Below are 23,320 nucleotides of genomic sequence, written 5' to 3' on the forward strand. Positions count from 1 at the left end.
TTCAGGACATACGGGTATAATTTGTAATGAAAAAGCAGATCGCGGCATTATGACTTCCACCGAGGGAATTTAAACTCAATTTTACCACATTTTAAGTTAGGAGAAAACTGTATCAAAATGAAAGCAGGAAAGAAAACGTTAATTTTAATTGAGTATTTTAATACTTCACTTGTGACATATATTGATATACCATAAAACATCAAGTAAATAAAGAACAAACTATATTAACAAATTCTGCTCTGTACAATATACATTGTTTAGTACGTAACTGCAAAACATTATCATCAGAAATTAGGTTGTATACCATCTCCTAAAACATAGGTTGTATACCATCTCCTAAAACATCACTAACAGTTTACGGTTAACATGAAAATCTGATTTTGTCCCAACTGGCCAAGTGAGCGCAGGCCCTCAAGGGCTCTTGTTAAAGTTGAAACTATATCGTTCAGAAAGTTCCTAAACATCTCTATCATTTCATTTGAAGGTTCTCCTTGTTACTAAATAATTTAACCAAAACCGGAAAAGGTAAAGATATCAGTCTTGAACATTACTAATTAAGTTCATTCAATGGTAGGCGTCAAGATCCCTCTGGAAACCATAAACAAATAAACAAAGAGTTAATTATATTAACATATTCTGTTTTGTACACTAGAACTATATATACACGTACGCAATTGCAAAAGCATTATCATCAGATTATCACCAGAAACAAACAAAACAGTAATACCTCACCATAGCCTATTTGTTTACCAATGCGACTGCTGGATTAATTTTCGCCGGTTTGCAGCAGCGGCATACCCTGGACAACATTTCACGAGCTTCCGTTCGGAAGTTCATGCTTCCTTTGTAGTAAACGACAACATTCATGGAGTAGTTGAGAGTCTCCAAAAGTTCAGATACCGGTCTTATCACGAGTAGAACCTGTAAAGGAACAGTTTCACCACTACCGACTATGAGAGGATATATAATCACCACGGGACTCACACAAACGATGAATATGACCGTGACTATCATCACCAGTTTTGTGGTACGTATTTCCTTAATCTGTGATGGCGTCATTGTATGCCTGACGTTGGTCGCGTGTTTAGATTTAAATCGATATAATAACACAATTACAAAACAAACATTACAAATCAAGACTCCAACAACTGGAATTCCATAATATAAAACTATAATCATTAAAGTTAAACTTCTATACACATCCGGGTCAATTACCGTTTGGGGCTTCACTTGCAAATTGGTAACAGTACCATTTGTCGGAACAACGACCAGTGGTGGACTTAATGACACAGGAAAGAGAACCACAGGTCCAATGATGATGACGAGTATAATACTCACAATACCGACACGTCTGGTGAAAATGTTTTTCACCTTGTGGGGCAAAACGACACACATGACCCGTTCATTTCCAACCAAAAGTAGAACCATGTTCGACCAGTACTTTGGTACACGGCTGATATAGACCATTATAGAATATTCTACGCTTTCCTTCCACCCGTCAACGTAAAAGAGAGTAATAGATATCGGTACTATCAGGATGTTCGTGATAAGAGAGAGCATATCAAACACTGCCAAAGAAGTGAGAAATAATGCCGTCGACGTAGATGCCTTTTTTATTCGTTTCCCGTAGAATCGCATCGTAATAATGGTCCCAGGAATACCAATGATAGATCCAAGTAAGACAGGTATGTACAGCAGACTCTCGTAACGAAATCCGGTATTGTTACTGGAAGTAAGCGTCATTTTTGGAAGTAGCGTTGTTAGTCTGTTAGTAGCTGTTTGTTTTGTAGCAGTTTGGTTCAGATCATTGCCGTTACAAGTTTCTTCAAATTAGACTTCCATTTGAGATGAACGTTTTACCAGTTTCGTCTGTTTCATATATGTGATGCCTTCGTGTTGCGTGGTCGAAGTGTGTGGGATCATTAAAAGAAAATACCATATGCTTCCAGTAACGTTCGGCAGCAAATCAAAAGAAAGCTTATTAATAGACAGCCAATTAAATGATTTTCCGATATCTAAGCACATTCGATAATAGATATGGATTTTTCATATTCATAGTTCTCTCATTTCTATTTACATGTATATCACTCAACAGTCCAATACTCATACGCTTTTCACGAGATACACAGTATTATCATCACATGACGATAGCCTCATATGCTAAAAATACATATTGATGGATTTTATATCAAATAATGAAATATGAAGACATCACCGATTTTGGAATTTATTGTATATAATCTTATCAGAATAGCTGTACATTGATGGGTCCATATGCTTCATATGCATAAATGTAAATTATAAATAAGAATAGACAAAATACGAGTGGAGAAGGCGACACAATGGGTTGCTAACTTGGAGACTAATCATGAAATATGACATCCCCAAGTCAGAGTTTATATTTGTTTGTTACGGCCAATCGAAAATAATTTTGATTCGACGATTTTTTGCAAAAGTAATTTGTTTATTTCAGTAATAGGTTTTTGTGTGGCAATCTCCTCCTACATTTTATAAACCGATTTCTTTGAATACATGGTGATCCTGATATGAAGTCAAGGTTCCTTGAAAATAATTCCAATTCGACTGTTATGCAAAAGCAAAAGTAATTGCCCTTAGTTATTTCAGTATTTGTTTTTTTTGTTAGTTCCGCTGAGACTAAGTCTCACCTATTCTAATCGCCTTTTGTCCTTTGTCCGTCGTCGTGCGTCGTCCGTCCGTAAACAATTTACATTTTCGAACCGCGGAACCAAATTAAATGAAATTTGGCTGGAAGCTTCTATGGCTAAAAGGCAACCAAAATCGTGAATTAAATGGTTGACCCCTGGGGCCTGAGGGGCGGGGCCAAGAAGGGTCAATTTACTAAAACTTCCAAAATCTTCTTTACTAGAAAGGTCATTAGGTGCTTTACCAAAATTGTGAATTTCATGACCCTGGGGTCTCAGCTTTGCCCTTGGGGAGGGAGTAAAATATTACTATAGTTTATATTGGGAAATCACATTTTTGACTATTATTTGTTTCTATTGGAATTCATTCTTACTTAGTTAACATTATAAACATGAGATGCTAGTTTGATGGTATGCACATATTGGCTCTGACTGACCCCCAGAGGCTGATGAGCGGGACTAAAAAAGGGTCAAATTGACTTAAATGTCAAAAATCTTCTTCTCAAGACCCAAATATGGTAGAATCAAATACTCTTCATAGATGGAAGGGTCTTTAGATGCTTAACCAAAATTGTAAATTTCATGCCCCTGGGGTCTCACGTTTGCCCCTGGAGAAGGGGTAAACTTTACTATAGTTTCTAAAGGGAAATCACATTTTTGGCTATCATTTGTTTGATTTCTATTGGAATTCATTCTAACTTTGTTAACATTATCAGCATGGGATGACAGCTTAATGGTATGCACATATTGACCCTTACCGACCCCTTGGACTGATGGTTGTGGCCAAAATGTGTCAATTAAATTAACCGAAATATTTCGAAACTCAGGTGACTGTCAAGGCCAATGGGCCTCTTGTTTGTTTTTGTTTGGAGATCTACAATAATTTTCTTTGACACGTTGTAGGCATTATAAACAAGATATGCTTCCCCAAACACAACTTTGATTCTGGAGTTTTTCCACAAAAGTTATTGGTTATTGGCATTCGTTATTTCAATATTTGGTTAAGTTTTTTTTTTTTTTTTTCCCCTGATATTTCCGACCGATTTCTCTGCATTTTAGAATGCTTTAAACACTATGGTAGAACCAATGATATTAAAGGTAAGTACAAAGACTCTAATAACGAAATTCGTATATTTGGTTTATTACTGTTTAACGTTCTATCAACTAATAACACCGGGTGATACCGGAAGTTACGAATCCGACGGGGAGTATATACAAATCCGACGGGGAGTATCTACCCGAAGGGCGTGAAGACATGGCTGGGGTATGTTTTATAGTGATACATGACATTTTAACATACTTTCGGAAATATGATGATACCCACGGAATTCTACGCTATTTCATTTATACACATCAGTAATCCGTTAATCTCATAAACTTGCCGTGTTTGATTGATGCTCAATAATATCCGGCTGCCCTACTGTCAAACGACGAATTTACTATGTTTTTTGTCAGAAATACCTAATAATCGCGATCAAAACACGATGGACATAGTTTTGGTAATAAACATTGACTACAATAAACTATTAGTAATCAACAGTTCGTTTGGATTACAGCTATAAAGTACATCAATTGGCTAATTATAATGGCACGAAAAATTCCGACGGGGAAAATCTCTCTCCAATACTTGAGTCCGACGGGGAAAATCAATACACAGGGTTTCATTTGATTTTCATTCAGATATCAACTATTTGTAATCCATATTCCACATGATTTATATTATTTCCAGAATAGAATGGATGCATATGATGTAGGTAATGTGGCGACAGAGGTCGAGGTGACATCAGAACAGTTATATACTTGTGCCATCTGCGAGAGAGTGCTTGGAACGAAACAAGGGCTGAAAAGACACCTTGCGTCTCATTCAGACAAATCAGAGTTTGAATGCCCAAAATGTGGGAAAGTGTTTAAGCACAAGTATTTGTTGAATCGCCATGAGAAAGTACATGGAACACTCGCAAATGTGATGTGTGATCAATGCGGTGGAACATTTGCTTCCCAGGGTGCGCTCAACAACCACAAAGCGTCCATACACATGGGGGTAAGAGTTGTTTGTGATCAGTGCGACAAGTCCTTTTGGGACAATTACCATTTAAAAAGGCATTGTGAAGGGTCACATTTAAATCTGAAACACACATGTCCTTTATGTTACAAGAATGTGGCTCGTCTTGATGAACACTCCAAAGTGTGTAGTAAAAACCCAAGTTGTGAACAACATGTAACATGTGACCAGTGTGCCAAAGTATTTCGTAACAAAAGATATTTGAATGAACACAAACGCTATAAGCATTCTGGGTCTGATCTTCATTCATGTCCTCTGTGTTGCAAAGTGTTTATGCACAAAAAATCATACAAGCATCATACCAAAACGTGTGTTAGGCAATGAAGATGGTCCTGGTGTAAATAGTTGCATAGTTGCATGTAGTCAGTGTGGGAAGTCCCTGTAAAGTGCAAAATAAAAGCAAAACGGGACGAAACGAAACATCTTTGAATCTGTTTTTCTATAAAACGGAACGAAATATGAAATTTAAATTCTACTATTTTGTCTCCCTTACCACACCACATACGTCACACGCTGGCAGTGTGGAAAGGAAAACATATCAGTGGACATGCAATTGTTTCTGTTATTAAGATTTCATATTATATTGTTTCGTAAAATACAAATTCAATTACTTTTTTTTTGTAGAATTTGATTCGATAATATTTTGTATAGTTTCATCGAATACAGATTTAAGGCTGTTTCGTTTTGTAACATTTTGCACTTTACAGAGATCCATCAGTGAGGCGCTTTCCCTTAACATTACGATGAAGGACCCTCAAAACATGATAAGACAATTTGGTATTGTAACTTGCATTTAATTAGAAGTTTCTTTGTGGTCGAGTATGGCGGTCTTTTTAGAGCCTTGTGAAATATATTTACATGTCGGAAGTGGGACACGCTTTTCCCATGCGTTATGGTCATAATAATTTTACTAAAATTCACAGACATTATTTGACAAGTAGTCAATAATTATGGCTTTAGTTCAGTTTGATTCTTACTATCGATTAATTGATGTAAACTTGTTTACCCTGTTTGTTCAATGGTATTATACATGTATTTTCACGAAATATTACCTGTCAGACATCTTAGTTTAGTAATTTCTTACTTAGACGTTGGATAAATTAAAAGTTTGTGGCATAAACCCAGTTGAATAGTATCTCGTAAATGAACGTAATGTCAACAGAACTGTCCAAATAATTTCACAACAATTCTTGTATGCCTATTCCAAGCCTTTTTGTGGCCAGTATTTTAGATTCGTCTGTTTTGTGCCACTGGCGAACTGGCATTGCTCCTCGGGAAGGTTCCATGGGCTTGGAAATGGTACCAAATCTCATTTTTCTCGAGACACGTCCTCTCTCTGGTTTGTCGAAGGGATGGTCACTGTTTGAAATAAGTAAAGTAATTTTTGCTTATTTCATTTTATAATTTCCCTCACAAATTAATGTTTACGGAAGACGCCAGGCGTCGCCTAAAACTATTTTATTTATATGTTCCCTCGTAATGTTATTATGAGGGAACGTAATCTGTTATGAGGCCCGATAATAAGATTACATTCCTTTATTATAATTAGTGATCCCGGGCATCTTCCATACTTTATTTGTTTTTATTGTTTACAAAATGTGCATCTTGGTATTTATTGGACCCACCGAAGAACTATGTTAGTGGAGAATTTAGTCAGGAGGTTACTCGTTGATTTTGAAGCCACCGTGGCGTCATCTTGGTCTGCTTGAACGTCACTCTCATGTACTGGATACACACCACTATTCCTTGACGTACGCATGTAGAATCCCATGAAAGTACAAAAATGCATACATTATGGATATGATACGTACGTAAGTTGCTCATTGCAAGAAAATTAGGTTTTTGAGATATTAATTTGTTTTGTGTTATAATATACATGTATCTGTATATTTTATACATCTTGCAAACATTGTAAAAGTTTAAGTCTCAAAGACAATGAACATTGCATTTGGGCTACATTTTGTGATTGATCTTAAACAATTCTTTTAGTGTTACTATGTCGAGGTTGACAATAAATTGTTACAGTGAAATGTTGCGAGTACAAGTGTCATTTTTCTAGATCTGTGTTTATGAAAACAACGTGGCAGGTGTCGGTAATGTTGCACTCACAAGAATGAGGGTAACCAGGAAAGCCGTAAATAACAGCACGCACTCACAAGAGATACAAATGAGTTCTTTGTCAGTGACATTGACACATTTACATTTTCATTATTGATACGCTATGACATTCTGAAATTTAGTGAACTTTGACTAAATCGTGTAACATACCTGTCTGTCGACATCTTGCAAGTCATCACTTCTGCAACGTTGGACATAAGTGAAGGGACATCCCGTGCTTTGATGGGGACTTGGCTGATTGGACTTAAACTCTGCAGTATCCCTACCGTTGTTTCTGCTGCAAGAGATTCCACACTGCGTATGTTGTACGTACCTGCCATCCCATACATTTGAAGTTTTGTATCTATATCAATGCACATTCCCTCGAACGTAACGATAGGGATTTGTTTTATGTATCTCCCGGGAGGTGGAAACTGGCCAAAGTCTATGCCAGTCAGTAAGAAATCCCTCATCTCGAGTAACTTCTGTACCCTTTCGAAAGCCAGCATCCCAGCCTTGTCGCTAGCTTCATACCAATTCCTGACATGACGTGCGAGGTTTGCTGCATGCAGATAATCGTTCGCTGATAACCATTTCTCAACTTCCATTGAAAACTGTGTCCTTGCGTTAGGGACGCTCTGTTTATCTACAAGGTCTTCGACAAGAGGTAATGAAAGAGGTGTCTCATTCGAACGTGCGCATGCCTTAAATCCATCACTGGAAACGCCTGCAATCCCCGTCGTACATGTTCGAACACGGAGATGAGTTAAATTGTGTGAACAGTCAATGCTCTTAGCCAGAAGCTCGCCGGTAGTTTCATTTAACTCTGGAAATGAATACCAGAACGGAACACATCTCTCGAACCCTTCAATTTGAATTCCAGCGTCTATCGGTGATTTGGCCTGCCATTCCTTGAAATCTTTAGGGAAAGTGTATGAAGCGTACGCGGCGCAAAGAACAGACTTGGGAAACGTTTTCTTAGTTATGGCCTTTTTGCATAATGACGCAAGGGTTGAAATATATTTTTTCGGTTGCTTCCTTGTAAATTCGCTTTCAGTAATGGGTGTATGGTCGATCAACGCGCACAGGAGATCCACTTTCTTGGTTTTCTTCCATGATAACTTCATTTCCGGGAGTGATGTGGGAAGAAGTTGTCGTATAGACGATGATATTACATTTATTTCCGCATGGGTAAGTTTGTTCATAGATTCTTTGTCGACCAACACTTCCTGCAATGTCCAGCAAGTAATCGTCAGGGATCCTCCCTATCTTTTACATGTCTTACTTGTCGACTTCAATGCCGTGAATATAACCTAAAGTACATACTGATTATCAATCAGTGATGTATGACTAGGACCTGATGTACTATAATTAGCGATAGGCATATCCGCTGGATCTGGAAGGTCGTCGTCTACCTCCATGTCGGTTTCATTTGTAAGTTCTGGCTGCACATCTGGTGGATGAGAATGACGTTCCTCAACTGAATTTCCAATTACCTCGTCTTCTGCCCACAGCATGTCAATTCCAAGTGTCCCATCAGTCGTTGATACAATATTGTGGATATCCTTACCAGTATCGACATCTCTATTTACTGCCGACACGACATCGATGATTGTTGTATCGTTTGGTAGATTATCAAGGATCTCGTCTGTCATCCAGTTGTTAACGTCAGTAAATTCGTTCGAGTTATCAGTGTTCGACTTGTCACATTTTCTCGCTGATCTCTGTTTCCACACACGTTCGTCGCTGCTTGTTCGAATCTTTTGAAACGCATGACCTTGACTGAATACATGACGGGCCCCTGTGCTTTCGTCTTTTTCTACATTGACAACGGAAAGGATGTCCTTTTCTTTTGGAGCACAGTTCAGCTGACATATTTGCCTTACAAGCTCTGCTTTTGTCAATTTCGTAGCTTTTGCCCATGTATCCTTTTGCAATTGATAAGCTGTGAGTGGCTTTTTGCTTTGATCGCGGGTCATCAACTGAATCCATTGGCCATCGGTTGAAAACGACAATACCCGTATGCCAGCATCTTTGCAGGCACGTAGCACGGTCTCCGTGCTCTTCCTCAATGCGTCGCTTGACAGCTTGTAGTCCTTGTGACCATATGCAATCGGAAGCGAGCAGGGGATCTCCGCTTTTGAGTTTCTGTTCTTGTTGGTAAGCACCCATACCATGACTTCCGTGGCTCGTTGTCTCAACAGGGAGTATGCATATTCAATAACATTTAAGGCTTTGTCCACCACGATTTCCATATCCTCCCGATGTGCTACAGTAGCGTGCCGTAGTTTTGGCCACGCGAACCTGTAAGGTAGAGAAGGGCAGGCTTGTGTGAGGCCACTGTCTTGTGATTTCAAAGAGGGAAATTCTCCCAGAAATTCAACATTTGTTGTCACAAATGTTTTGATCTCCTTTTTCAAAGTGGGTACCACGGGTCGGGTTTTGTTGGGTTTGGTAGGTGTGTCATTATCATATATATCTACAACTTCATTCCACATCATTTGCCACAGTTGTGCCGAGAACGTTACCTTGAGAAATGCGGTGCTTTTTTCCGAATATGACCCGTAGATAAGGGTGTTTGTTTCCAAAGCAACCATCTCCGCCAAACACTGACATACATAATACTCAGGAAGTGAATAATGTACAGGAAGTTTCAATTCTGTCGGAAACGGACATTTCACTTCAACTGCCGCAAATGTTTTTCCGATATGAGACGGGCGACCCTCTGCATCATGAATGATGCCCCTAATGCTGCCATCTGGAGAGACAATTCCAAGAGTTGACCTTACATTTCCAGACAAAGCATAACATCCCTCTTCTATATAGTAAGCATCTGGAAAATATATCGGTAGAACCATTCCGACCAGTGTTGCGATTGCGTGCTCCTCGTTAGCAGTACCAAAGTCCATTCGTTGTTGTGTATCTGCATCTACGGCGTCTCTTTCTTTGCCGTTGATAACCCTTTCATAGTGCTCCTTTTGAGCCTTTTACCCCCTTAAACCTAATGCCGAATGTAGCGTACTTTCTGTTACACGTGCTTTACTCCTAAGCTTTTTCCACCTACTTGTCCGTTGCTTAACGAACCGCGACTTAACCTCAATATCATCACCCTGTTCCAAAAGTCTCAGCATATTTCTCTGGTAAGATGGGTCAATAGCTGTTCCGACTGGGATGTCCTCTATTTGATGCTGAAGACTAGCACAATCCTTTCCAATCTCCCTAACTGATTGCAGTCCGTCATGAAGTGTCTCTCGCAGTTGATAAAGTGATGTTTGTAAACTGCTTATGGCATATATATATTTGGACTCTCTCCATTTGTCTCCACCTAATGCCAAAAACTTATTTAGACCATACTGCTGTCGAATTTGTAGATCTCGACACTCTTTTATTCGGTTTCCAATAATGGATATTCCATTTTTATATTTCGTTGCAAGATCCTGATTCTCGCTCAGCTGTTTACCTTGAAAACTAGCAGGCAATTTCGAAACTCTCTTCCGAATAGATGTGAAGGTACCGATGTCGGTTTGTAGTGCTTGTTTTCTTTCCCGTAGAGAGAGTCCTTTCTCATGACCGAACATATCCACGTCTCCACCTCGTGAGTCAACCTCAGCTGTAACCTTTTTTGCATCGGCACACAACATGTATTCATTTTCAGGGGCTGCGCTCAGAGTATCTAGGATTGGTTGTAGTATTCCCGGGGCAGTGTGGGAGGGATTTGAATGTTTTTTACAGTGTGGTTTTGCAAAACTGAAATTGTCGGTACTGCGAAGTTGATTTTTGCATCTGATATTTTACACGAATATGAGGACAGGTCATAGTCATCTAAAGATGCAATTTGTTTGGGGCCGCCCATAAAATACAAAAATTTTGCGTGGAATAGTCTGTATCCCGTTTTCCAAAAGGTTTTGCTTACTTCCGAATATCTCATCTGATGTGCCTTTTTGACTGAAAAATAGCGCACTGTTTCAAGAAACAAAACAAACGACAAATTGTCCTCAGGAAATTTGTTTTCCTTAATGAGCGTAAGGAAATCGATGATTCCCTTTGTTTTTATGGGGTCCGAGATATTGCCTAATGCACTGTCCAGAAGATTATTTTCTGTAATGTCAGTCTGAGTCTCCGAATTAGTGCTGAACACCTCTTCTACATTTACCCAGTTATCGGAAGAATCTGGTGTTTTGTATTTTATCCAGGGACTTCTTATCCGTTGACGTTTAGGCGTATTTTTTGTAGGTGTAATGAAACGTTTAAGTCTTGGTGTTAGCAAAATTGGAGTTAACCTTTTTTTGGGGGGGGGGGGAGCGTGAAGCCACAACGAACTCTTTTTACGTGCTGGCATTATCCTGGAAATTAAAGGAAATAAGTGTTGACGTTATTAAAGTCTCTTCTTCAAATATATGGGTAAGGGGTTATATAAATAGATATTCTATATTTGATCAACAATAGCTCGAAAACGAGCACATCGACATGTCATCGACGTATTATTTTTTACCATTTTCTGCTGTGACATGACATCCGATTTCCAAAAATAGATACTAGAAAACAAGTTTAATACAGGAAAATTCTGGCTTCTCATAGGTGTACAATTCCTGTCATCATTTATACATTGTCAATTGGACATTTTCACTTGTACATACAACATATCAGTAATTCGTTACATACATGATTAAATCAAAGTATCAAAGTTTCACAGAATATCTGACAGTAAATTGTTTTGAAATGTATAATACGACGTTTAAGCGTCCGGGAGAGGCAGTAGCTCCTGGGAGTAGAGCAGCGCAACAATGCATCTAACGTATGGAGTAATTGACGAGCACAAATGCAAATTCAAATGATTTCACTTAGCTAACGGAGGAGGTTAGAAACATTTTCTGTTAGATTCGCATGCTCCGTGGAGCTTTATTAATCAAATTGTTGTATACAGTTTTTCAGTTTATTAGCAGTTTCGTCAATTCTGAGCAATATCATAAGTGAAATTGAGCTTCATAGGATCAAAAGCAACTGGACCAATTCAGTTTTCAGTTAGACTTTTTTGGAAACTGAGCCCTGAACACGCACGTGGCGCAATACACACACTGTATGATGCTTGACATACTTGTACATGTGTGTGTAAAAGGAGCGGCTTTTCATCTCAAAACGACACCTTTAAAATATTTATACCCAGGTTCGCTGATATTTGGTCCGTCAGGGTCTTACATTCTTGGTCATAATTTGTACGTGAAGTCTGGCAAATAAACACAAACTCAAGATATATTAAGTTCAGGTAGTTTTATTAAGACAACAATATGTAAAGGACAAATTATACAATTCTGCCACACACTCCAACACACATGCTATATGACCTGACAGTAGCGTTTAGTGAAATATCGGCCACATGGCCCTAGTCCTCCGAAATACTAACGGCCACACGGCCATACTCCTATATAATAGACGACGGTATAAAAACTTACAACTAATTCATAGTCTAAATATACTCACTTCTACATGACTGACATGAAACCTACACCTATGACTGTGACTGGTAAACTATTCTATCCTCTATAGCCTAACATTATCATTTCTAGCAGTACCCTACATAATCTACCTACAGCTATTCCTATCAAGTCCTATAAAGACTTTCCATCTGCATCTACAAAGATGTACCAGGGCAACCGCACGTGCAATATTCGCGCCAAATTATGTGTACTCGGAACACTTCCACTGTCAAATGACTAAGGAGTTCCGAAAAGTATAAACAGCCGGTATATCGAACAATACAGTGGTAACTTGTAAGTAAACAGTCACCATATAATCTACTCAATAAAGTTTATAATTTCCTCAACTTTTTACATGTGTATCACAGTCGCGACTTTGTGTATTGATTTTCCCCGTCGGACTCAAGTATTGGAGAGAGATTTTCCCCGTCGGAATTTTTCGTGCCATTATAATTGGCCAAATAATGTACTTTATAGCTGTAATCCAAACGAATTGTTGATTACTAATAGTTTATTGTAGTCAATGTTTATTACCAAAACTATGTCCATCGTGTTTTGATCGCGATTATTAGGTATTTTTGACAAAAAACATAGTAAATTCATCGTTTGACAGTAGGGCAGCCGGATATTATTGAGCATCAATCAAACACGGCAAGTTTATGAGATTAACGGATTACTGATGTGTATAAATGAAATAGCGTAGAATTCCGTGGGTATCATCATATTTCCGATAGTATGTTAAAATGTCATGTATCACTATAAAACATACCCCAGCCATGTCTTCACGCCATTCGGGTAGATACTCCCCGTCGGATTTGTATATACTCCCCGTCGGATTCGTAACTTCCGGTATCACCCGGTGAATAAGGTCATTTTAGGACGGCCTCACCTATGTGCGAGATGCATGTTTGAGGTGTATGCGTGTATATTTTTTGAGGCTGTGGTATGTTTATGTTCGTCTCCTTGTGAACTAACGCCGACTTTATAGTGCTACCTCACTGAAGCATGCTGCGAAGACACCCAGCAGGACATTCCACCCAGCCACATTATACTGACAACGGCGAACCTGTCTATTATTTAAGGTTAACTTTTGATTTACTGTTGTACAAAATCTATTGCCATAGTGGTTTTATGGTTAATTCCAATTCTGCCGTCAGGTGTCGCCACTGGTTGTCCAAAGGTTAATGACAGAGACGTTTAGTAACCTCGGTAGAGGGAAATCGGATTCATTGCAAAAGAGACATTTAAGCATGATTTTTTTTATTAAGAAGAGGCTCTGAATCTCGCTAGCAAGAAACCATGGAAACCTTACTATTTTATGTTGACCTTTAGTCAGTCTAAGGTCAAAATCCTGCCAGCAGAGTCCGACATCTCTTTAATGAAAGAAAGACGATATTTCTTTTGATACACTAACTGAAACACCAGGAAATGATTTAGAAAAACACAAATATCACTTCCTGACCACAGTGTAAATAATTGGTAAAGCAATTAAATATGAAAAATACGAAAGACGTTAACCTGTGTTTACCTGCGTTGTATCCCCGTTGGGAGGAAAACCTGGCTATTTGAGGTTTACCTTTAATTGGCTTTCGTACAAAAACTATTGCCATCGCAGTTGAATGATTAGGTTTGACGTCAGATATCCGGATATATCGCACATGGTTTTCCGAAAGGATCATGGTTAATTAACGGACAATCCAATTTGAACACCAACTTGATAAAACGAGGGCTAAATATGAAACAAAATAGCATGGGACTAAAATACAGTCAGAGTTATGGCTCTTTATTCAGCTGGCATCAGCGTCATACAATGATGCTTAAGTTTGTATCTATTGGGATTATCCTAATCTTTGCAATTCCTTTCAAATCCACGCTCCTTTTCTGATATTTCATTAGTAAACTGTTCCCATTTTTCCGGGTCCAGTTCAAGATATGATAAGGCTAATCATAGTCAGTCGCTTCCTACTGGTCTGTATGGATTACTCACAATTTGAAGAAACGAGAAATGAAATTTTGATTAATAAAGTGACTAAGAATGCTCTCTTCTGAGGTTTCAGCCACGTTCAAGTCTCGTTTCGGTCACATGTAAAACATAGTTGGCAATTTCGATATATAAGACCGTATCCGAAAAATGTGTCAAAATTTCAGACTTCTTACGTTTGTAGATTTGTTTTTTCACAAGAATTACAAAGAATGGCCAATTTAACGGCCATTTTGAAAATGTGTGTTTCTTGCATTTTGTGCAAGGCCAGAGTTTCACATTTTTGACCCGTTTTCATTTAAACCATCATTGTATCATTTTCAATGTTTCTAATTGACTTTTGCTGTAAAACGTTGTATAAGGAAAATGGTGACAACAAAGTGGGAAATTACAGTTTTTGCATTTATTTTCACATTTTAGTGAAACTGGAAAACTTTAAATTTTCAACCTGGAAAAAAACAACAAATATTAACACGGGACAAAAATGTAAGAACACTTACCCTTCATTATTATAGCATTTTTAAAAAGAGCAACGTTTTTCCATTTGATCTGTAAAAAACCTTTAAAACTTTCATAGCGGATTTTTTTTACATCAAGAGTAAAATTGAAAAAGATGAAAAATTTGGATTTTTTTTACGAAAAATTATAGCAAAGAATAGATGTAAAACGTGGTCCTTCATTTCCCCTAAATTTCATAATGGGTAGTATTCCCCAAATCCTAGATTTACCCCTAGATGTTCATCCTCTTTACTCATAATGATATATTTTGACAACACCAACACAAAATAAAGGTTCTGTATCTATGCATTGTAGTGGTCATGATATAATATATAGCAATTTCAGGGATATAAAAGTAGTAATAGGACTTATTAAAAGTATCAATATTTTTTCAACCAACCCTGGAATATAGTTGTCATGTAACTATGGATACTATATGTTTTGGTCAAAACCGTTAGATTTCAAGAAATTGATATTAGATATGTATTACTTCTCCAACCGGTTCACAAATTAGTTTAAAGCTAATTTGGAATATATTTGTTTATGTTTTTGATATATTTTCCTCTCAGAAAGAGCGAATACAGATTAAATTATTGCGAGTAGGAAGGCTTTCAGATGAAAATAATGGCGACTGCTGTCTTTCTTCCAAAAAATCTTCAATTCGTTAGGAAATGAGAATAACATTAATTAGAAATCAGGACCATTTCTGTATGTTGTAGAATAACTAACTATAAATGGTGTCGCTATCTTGTTTATTATTAAGGACACATCAACAATAAAAATGCCACTTATTGATGAGTAAATATGGGAATTTCAGGGCCATGGTTGCGACTGATGCAGCTTTGGGATGTATGTTTCCATAATCTGTGCGAAAGTCCCCGCAATCTATCTCATCTTTTAACACATTGGAGTTACGATGTAACGAGAACAATTATCTATTTTGACCCTCTATCTGTCTTACAGAGTCTTAACAACAGATAGTTTTTAAAGGCCAATGAATACCATCAAGGTCAATAGGGTCAAAAGAGGTGAGTGAAAACGTGAAAACGTGAAAACTTTAAACATGGCCAATCTCTCCATATGAAAAACCTTTTTAACTTTACAACATAATATGATTCAGGACATACGGGTATACTTTGCAACGCAAAAGCAGATAACGTCATTATGACTTAATTTTACTACTTTTAAACTACATTTAAGTTTTAATAGAACTGTGGCAAAATGAAAGAAGGAAAGTAAAACGTAACGATTAACTGAACATTTTAATAATTCACTTGTGACATAATATTGATATACCATAAACAAATAAGCAAAGAGTTAATTATATTAACATATTCTGTTTTGTACGCTAGAACTATATATACACGTACGCAATTGCAAAAGCATTATCATCAGATTATCACCAGAAACAAACAAAAAACGAATACTTCACCATTACCTATTTGTTTACAAGTTCGACCACTGGATTGATTTTCGCCGGTTTGCAGCAGCGACATACCAGGGACAACGTTGCACGAGTTGCCATTCGGAAGTTACTGCTTCCAATGTAGTAAACGACAACATTCATTGAAAAGTTCAGAGTTTCCAGTAGAGAGGACATCGGTCCGAGCACCAGCATCATTTCTCTCGGAACAGCTTCTCCAATATTTGAAATTATCGGATATGTGATCACCAGTGGACATACACAAACGATGAATATAACCGTGACTATCATCACCAGTTTTGTCGTACGTAATTCTTTAACCTGTGATGGCGTCAATGTAGTTCTGACGTTTGCCGTACGTTTAGATTTATATCTATATAATAATACAATTACAAAAGAAACATTACAGATCAAGACTCCAACAACTGGAATTCCAAAATATAAAACTATAATCATTAAAGTTAAACTTCTATACACATCCGGGTCAATTACCGTTTGGGGCTTCACTTGCAAATTGGTAACAGTACCATTTGTCGGAACAACGACCAGTGGTGGACTTAATGATATAGGAAAGAGAACCACAGGTCCAATGATGATGACGAGTATAATACTCACAATACCGACACGTCTGGTGAAAATGTTTTTCACCTTGTGGGGCAAAACGACACACATGACCCGTTCATTTCCAACCAAAAGTAGAACCATGTTCGACCAGTACTTTGGTACACGGCTGATGTAGACCATTATAGAATATTCTACGCTTTCCTTCCACCCGTCAACGTAAAAGAGACTAATATATATCGTGACTATCAGGATGTTCGTGATAAGAGAGAGCATATCAAACACTGCCAAAGAAGTGAGAAATAATGCCGTCGACGTAGATGCCTTTTTTATTCGTTTTCCGTAGAATCGCATCGTAATAATGGTCCCAGGAATACCAATGATAGATCCAAGTAAGACAGGTATGTACAGCAGACTCTCGTAACGAAATCCGGTATTGTTACTGGAAGTAAGCGTCATTTTTGGAAGTAGCGTTGTTAGTCTGTTAGTAGCTGTTTGTTTTGTAGCAGTTTGGTTCAGATCATTGCCGTTACAAGTTTCTTCAAATTAAACTTCCATTTTAGATGAAAGTTTTACCAGTTTCGTCTGTTTTATATATGTGATGCCTTCTTGTTGCGTGGCCGAAGTGTGTAGGATCATTAAAAGAAAATACCATATGCTTGCAGTAACGTTCGGCAGCAAATCAAAAGAAAGCTTATCAATAGACATCCAATTAAATGATTTTCCGATATCTAAGCACATTCGATAATAGATATGGATTTTTCATATTCATAGTTCTCTCATTTCTATTTACATGTATATCACTCAACAGTCCAATACTCATACGCTTTTCACGAGATACACAGTATTATCATCACATGACGATAGCCTCATATGCTAAAAATACATATTGATGGATTTTATATCAAATAATGAAATATGAAGACATCACCGATTTTGGAATTTATTGTATATAATCTTATCAGAATAGCTGTACATTGATGGGTCCATATGCTTCATATGCATAAATGTAAATTATAAATAAGAATAGACAAAATACGAGTGGAGAAGGCGACACAATGGGTTGCTAACTTGGAGACTAATCATGAAATATGACATCCCCAAGTCAGAGTTTATATTTGTTTGTTAGGCCAATCGAAAATAATTTTGATTCGACGATTTTTTGCAAAAGTAATTTGTTTATTTCAGTAATAGGTTTTTGTGTGGCAATCTCCTCCTACATTTTGTAAACCGATTTCTTTGAATACATGGTGATCCTGATATGAAGTCAAGGTTCCTTGAAAATAATTCCAATTCGACTGTTATGCAAAAGCAAAAGTAATTGCCCTTAGTTATTTCAGTATTTGTTTTTTTGTTAGTTCCGCTGAGACTAAGTCTCACCTATTCTAATCGCCTTTTGTCCTTTGTCCGTCGTCGTGCGTCGTCCGTCCGTAAACAATTTACGTTTTCGAACCGCGGAACCAAATTAAATGAAATTTGGCTGGAAGCTTCTATGGCTAAAAGGCAACCAAAATTGTGAATTAAATGGTTGACCCCTGGGGCCTGAGGGGCGGGGCCAAGAAGGGTCAATTTACTAAAACTTCCAAAATCTTCTTTACTAGAAAGGTCATTAGGTGCTTTACCAAAATTGTGAATTTCATGACCCTGGGGTCTCAGCTTTGCCCTTGGGGAGGGAGTAAAATATTACTATAGTTTATATTGGGAAATCACATTTTTGACTATTATTTGTTTCTATTGGAATTCATTCTTACTTAGTTAACATTATAAACATGAGATGATAGTTTGATGGTATGCACATATTGGCTCTGACTGACCCCCAGAGGCTGATGAGCGGGACTAAAAAAGGGTCAAATTGACTTAAATGTCAAAAATCTTCTTCTCAAGACCCAAATATGGTAGAATCAAATACTCTTCATAGATGGAAGGGTCTTTAGATGCTTAACCAAAATTGTAAATTTCATGCCCCTGGGGTCTCGCGTTTGCCCCTGGAGAAGGGGTAAACTTTACTATAGTTTCTAAAGGGAAATCACATTTTTGGCTATCATTTGTTTGATTTCTATTGGAATTCATTCTAACTTTGTTAACATTAACAGCATCGGATGACAGCTTAATGGTATGCACATATTAACCCTTACCGACCACTTGGACTGATGGTTGTGGCCAAAAAGTGTCAATTAAATTAACCGAAATATTTCGAAACTCAGGTGACCGTCAAGGCCAATGGGCCTCTTGTTTGTTTTTGTTTGGAGATCTACAATAATTTTCTTTGACACTTTGTAGGCATTATAAACATGATATGCTTCCCCAAACACAATTTTGATTCTGCAGTTTTTCCAAAAGTTATTGGTTATTGGCATTCGTTTATTTCAATATTTGGTTGTTTTTTTGTTTTTTTGTTTTTGGTTTTTTTTAAGATTTCCCCTGATATTTCCGACCGATTTCTCTGCATTTTAGAATGCTTTAAACACTATGGTAGAACCAATGATATTAAAGGTAAGTACAAAGACTCTAATAACGAAATTAGTATGTTTGGTTTATTACTGTTTAACGTTCAATCAACTAATAAGGTCATTTTAGGACGGCCTCACCTATGTGCGAGATGCATGTTTGAGGTGTATGCGTGTATATTTTTTGAAGCTGTGGTATGTTTATGTTCGTCCTCTTGTGAACTAACGCCGACTTTATAGTGCTACCTCTCACTGAAGCATGCTGCGAAGACACCCAGCAGGACATTCCACCCAGCCACAATATACTGACAACGGGCGAACCTGTCTATATTATTTAAGGTTTACTTTTGATATAATGTTGTACAAAATCTATTGTCATAGTGGTTTTATGGTCAATTCTACTTCTGCCGTCAGGTGTCGCCACTGGTTGTCCAAAGATCAATGACAGACACGTTTAGTAACCTCGGTAGAGGGAAATCGGATTCATTGCAAAATAGACATTTAAGTATGATATTAATATTAAGAAGAGGCTCTGAATCTCGCTAGCAAGAATGGAAACCTTATTATTTTATGTTGACCTTTAGTCAGTCTAAGGTCTAAGGTCAAAATCCTGCCAGTAGAGTCCGACATCTATTTAATGAGAGAAAGACGATATTTCTTTTGATACACTTACTGAAACCCAGGAACTGATTAAAATGAACACAACTATCACTTCCTGACCACAGTGTAAATAATTGGTAAAGCAATTAAATATGAAAAATACGAAAGACGTTAACCTGTGTTTACCTGCGTTGTATCCCCGTTGGGAGAAAACCTGGCTATTGAAGGTTTACCTTTAATTGGCTTTCGTACAAAACCTATTGTCATCGTGGTTTGAATGATTAGGTTTGACGTCAAGCATCCGGATGTATCGCACATGGTTGTCCAAATGGATCATGGCTTATTAACGGACAATCCCATTCGAAGTCCAGCTTGATAAAACGAATGCAAAGTATGTTAAGTTTGTACGCAAGTACCTATTGGGATTATCATAATCTTTGAAATTCTTTTCAAATCCATGCCCCTTATCTTTCCTTAGTAATCTGTTCCTAAAACTCGATGAGGTAGCACTTTAAATCGGCAAAAGTTCCGGCCTATCACAAGGAGACTTAACACGAACATACCGCAGCCTCCCAAAACACACATACGCACTCACAACACGCATGCATGTCGCACGCACGGGAGGCCGTCCTTAAATGACCTTAGCTGTTAATAGGACGTTAAACAAAATAAACCAAACCAAACCAATCGATCATAGCTGAAGTCTTAAACTCTCTTGCCGGGCCCAGTTCAGGATATGATAAGGCTAATCATAGTTAACAATGTTAAAATCCCGGTCAAGTTATTTCTGGTAAAGGTAACTATATATGTCTATTTATGGAAACTCACATTTTTAAAAAAATACTAGAAATGCAATTTTGATTAATAAAGTGATTAAGGATGCACTCCTCGGATAATTCAGCCACGTTCAAGTCTCGTTTCGATCTTGCATTGCTTAAGTCCTATGTAACAAATAGTTGGCAATTTCGATATATAAGACTGTATCTGAAAAATTTAATGGCCATTTTGAAAATGTGTGTTTCTTGTATTTTATGCAAGGCTAGAGTTTCACATTTTTGACCCGTTTTCACTTAAACCATCATTGCATCATTTTCAATGTTTCTAATTCACTTTTGTTGTTAGCCTTTGCCATGTACAAGAGAAATAAAACCAACAAAAAGGGAAATTTTTGCATTTAATTTTACATTTTAATGAAACTGGAACACTTAAAATGTTTCACCTGAAAAATAACAAGTATTAATTCGGACGAAAATGTAAGCACACTTACCCTTCATTCTTATATACTATTTACAAAGAGCAAACTTTTTTCCATTTGATCTGCAAAATATCTTTATTTCTTTATCAAGCGTTAACTCGTAAAATTAAAAAAGGGGTAAGGGTTATACATATATGCTGAGTAAAAATAATAGGCTAGTTTAATTTAACTTCCAAATTTATAAAGAGAATACTAGTTTTGTCACTTCCGCAAACATCTTGGCATAACACGCTTATGCAGACATTAGATTTGAATTATTGTGTTTCTGGCCAAAGCAGCAGAATTCATGTAAAATCAAATATCATGTCAAATTCGTAACTTTGATCAACAAAAACTTGAAAACGAGTTAACCGACATATTATACTTTTTCGTCCATTTTCTGCTATGCCATAAACTCCCAATTTCAAAAATTTACATAAGAAAAAAATGTACTACAGGAAAATGTTGACCTCTCACACGTGTTCATCCTTAGATAATCACCTTTGGAAAAAATGATATCATTTTAACATTGTTGTAATTTCAAAATAAAAATTCTATTTGGGGGTATAGTATATATATTGGTTACTTTTTAAGGTACATGAATAGAATATAAACTCAGAAAAATTGAACGCATTTCTTTCATAAAACACCTATGCGGCGACAAGCACAGAAATCTGACACCCGTCATTGAAATTTCAAAATCGCGTATCCCCCTACCGTGAACTTCTAAATGCTCAAATCAGGCATTATTGTTTGTCGATTTCTCGCGTAATAACGCAGCAACACTTTCTACAATTTGCCCGAAAATGCTACAGTGGCCTCTCTTTGACCGTGAAATTATTGAACATTGACTTGTTAACGATCGGTAGGTACGATGACAGAATTATCCTCCGGCATGAAAAACCATGCGTCAATTCTAAAAATCATGCGGGCTTGCCCCAATTTCTCTGGAACATTTCGTTTGATTCTTTCAAACATTAACTTCATAATTATACAAATTAGCTTAACGATGAATTTCTGTATCTAGTAATTTAGCCCAAGAAAATGTTACATTATGGTTTGTCGAATTCCCGCGTAATTTCGCAGCGTCACTTTCTACAAATTGCCCGAAATTACTACAGTTGCACCCTTTTAACCATGAAACTACTCAATATAGAACTTGGGTACTCTTTGAAATAACAACATTTCGAAACATAATGAAATGTATTCGTTAAAATTTTATTACGGAAATGACTACTTTATAAATTTGTTTTACTATCACTTCAAATGAGATGAACAATTAATTTTGTCAAATAGTTACTTTACTGTTTAAAATCATAAAAGTACAAGCCTGATATAAATTCTTTCCTTAACTGACACTACTATAAATTGCAATACAAACAAAAATTGATTGATTCATTTTATAAAAATCGCATTAACTCTTTGCACAAATGCCAATTTGCATTGGTCAATTCCTTACCCTTTTTAATTAAGATTTTCATGAATAAGGCGAAATGAGAACAGATCACAATATGTTATCTGCTGCAAATATCCAGTAATATAGGTGAAGGGGAACACTCTATTTCATTTATTATTGACTGTACAGTTTATATTATAAATATTGATATATAAAGTATTCATGTAAGCATTATGATATAATTATACCATTGGCGCTTAAAATATTCTTGGACCTATAAACCACATGTTGTGTTTTGACTTTTTATACATTGTTGGTATAGTATCGCAAATTTTAATTTTTATCTTAAAAATCACTTGTAATTATTTTGTTTAACATCGTTGTGACACAATAAATGATATCAATGTCGTTAGTAAGTTACGCTATTATTAATTGGTCTACTCGCTGAAAGCTGTCCTGCAGGTAGGGCGTAATAATTGTACCTGCTGCCCCCATTGCATGATCGTAAGAGGCGACTAAATTTGGGATTTTATCTTTTCTCTTCTTTCTGAACAACTTTCTTCTTCCTAATGTCTCCCTTGACAATGCCTCACGTTTGGCCTTTAGTTGGGCGTTCGCCGCTGTGAGGAAGGCTTTGGGTTCTGTCCCCTAGCCGAGACATACCAGAGATTTTAAAAATGGCAGTTGCTGCTCCTGCCTAGCGCGCAGCATATTAGGAGTGGAACGACTGGTTTGCCCTTTGTCAGTATAATGTGACCGGGTGGGGTGTCCTCCTGGGTGTCTTCGGCAGTATGCTTCAGTTTTCCCCATTGGGCCCCGCCCCTTTGATCCCTTAGGGGTCTAAGTCACCATTTATACAAAATCTCTTCCCCTTCCCCAAGGAT

The 23,320-nt window shown here is 37.2% G+C and overlaps 1 protein-coding gene across 1 annotated transcript; it reads right to left on the minus strand.

Moving 5' to 3' along the window:
* Positions 1-5,903: 5,903 nt before the first annotated feature.
* On the minus strand, positions 5,904-7,949 carry LOC117315212. The gene is made up of 3 exons (XM_033869357.1): positions 6,994-7,949; positions 6,351-6,494; positions 5,904-6,084 (listed from the first exon to the last, which is right to left on the minus strand). The coding sequence occupies exons 1-3, from the start codon at positions 7,947-7,949 to the stop codon at positions 5,904-5,906; spliced, it is 1,281 nt and encodes a 426-aa protein (XP_033725248.1).
* Between the last annotated feature and the right edge of the window lie 15,371 nt (positions 7,950-23,320).

This window comes from Pecten maximus, chromosome 17, assembly GCF_902652985.1.
Source record: "Pecten maximus chromosome 17, xPecMax1.1, whole genome shotgun sequence".
Classification (NCBI taxonomy): Eukaryota; Metazoa; Mollusca; class Bivalvia; order Pectinida; family Pectinidae; genus Pecten; species Pecten maximus.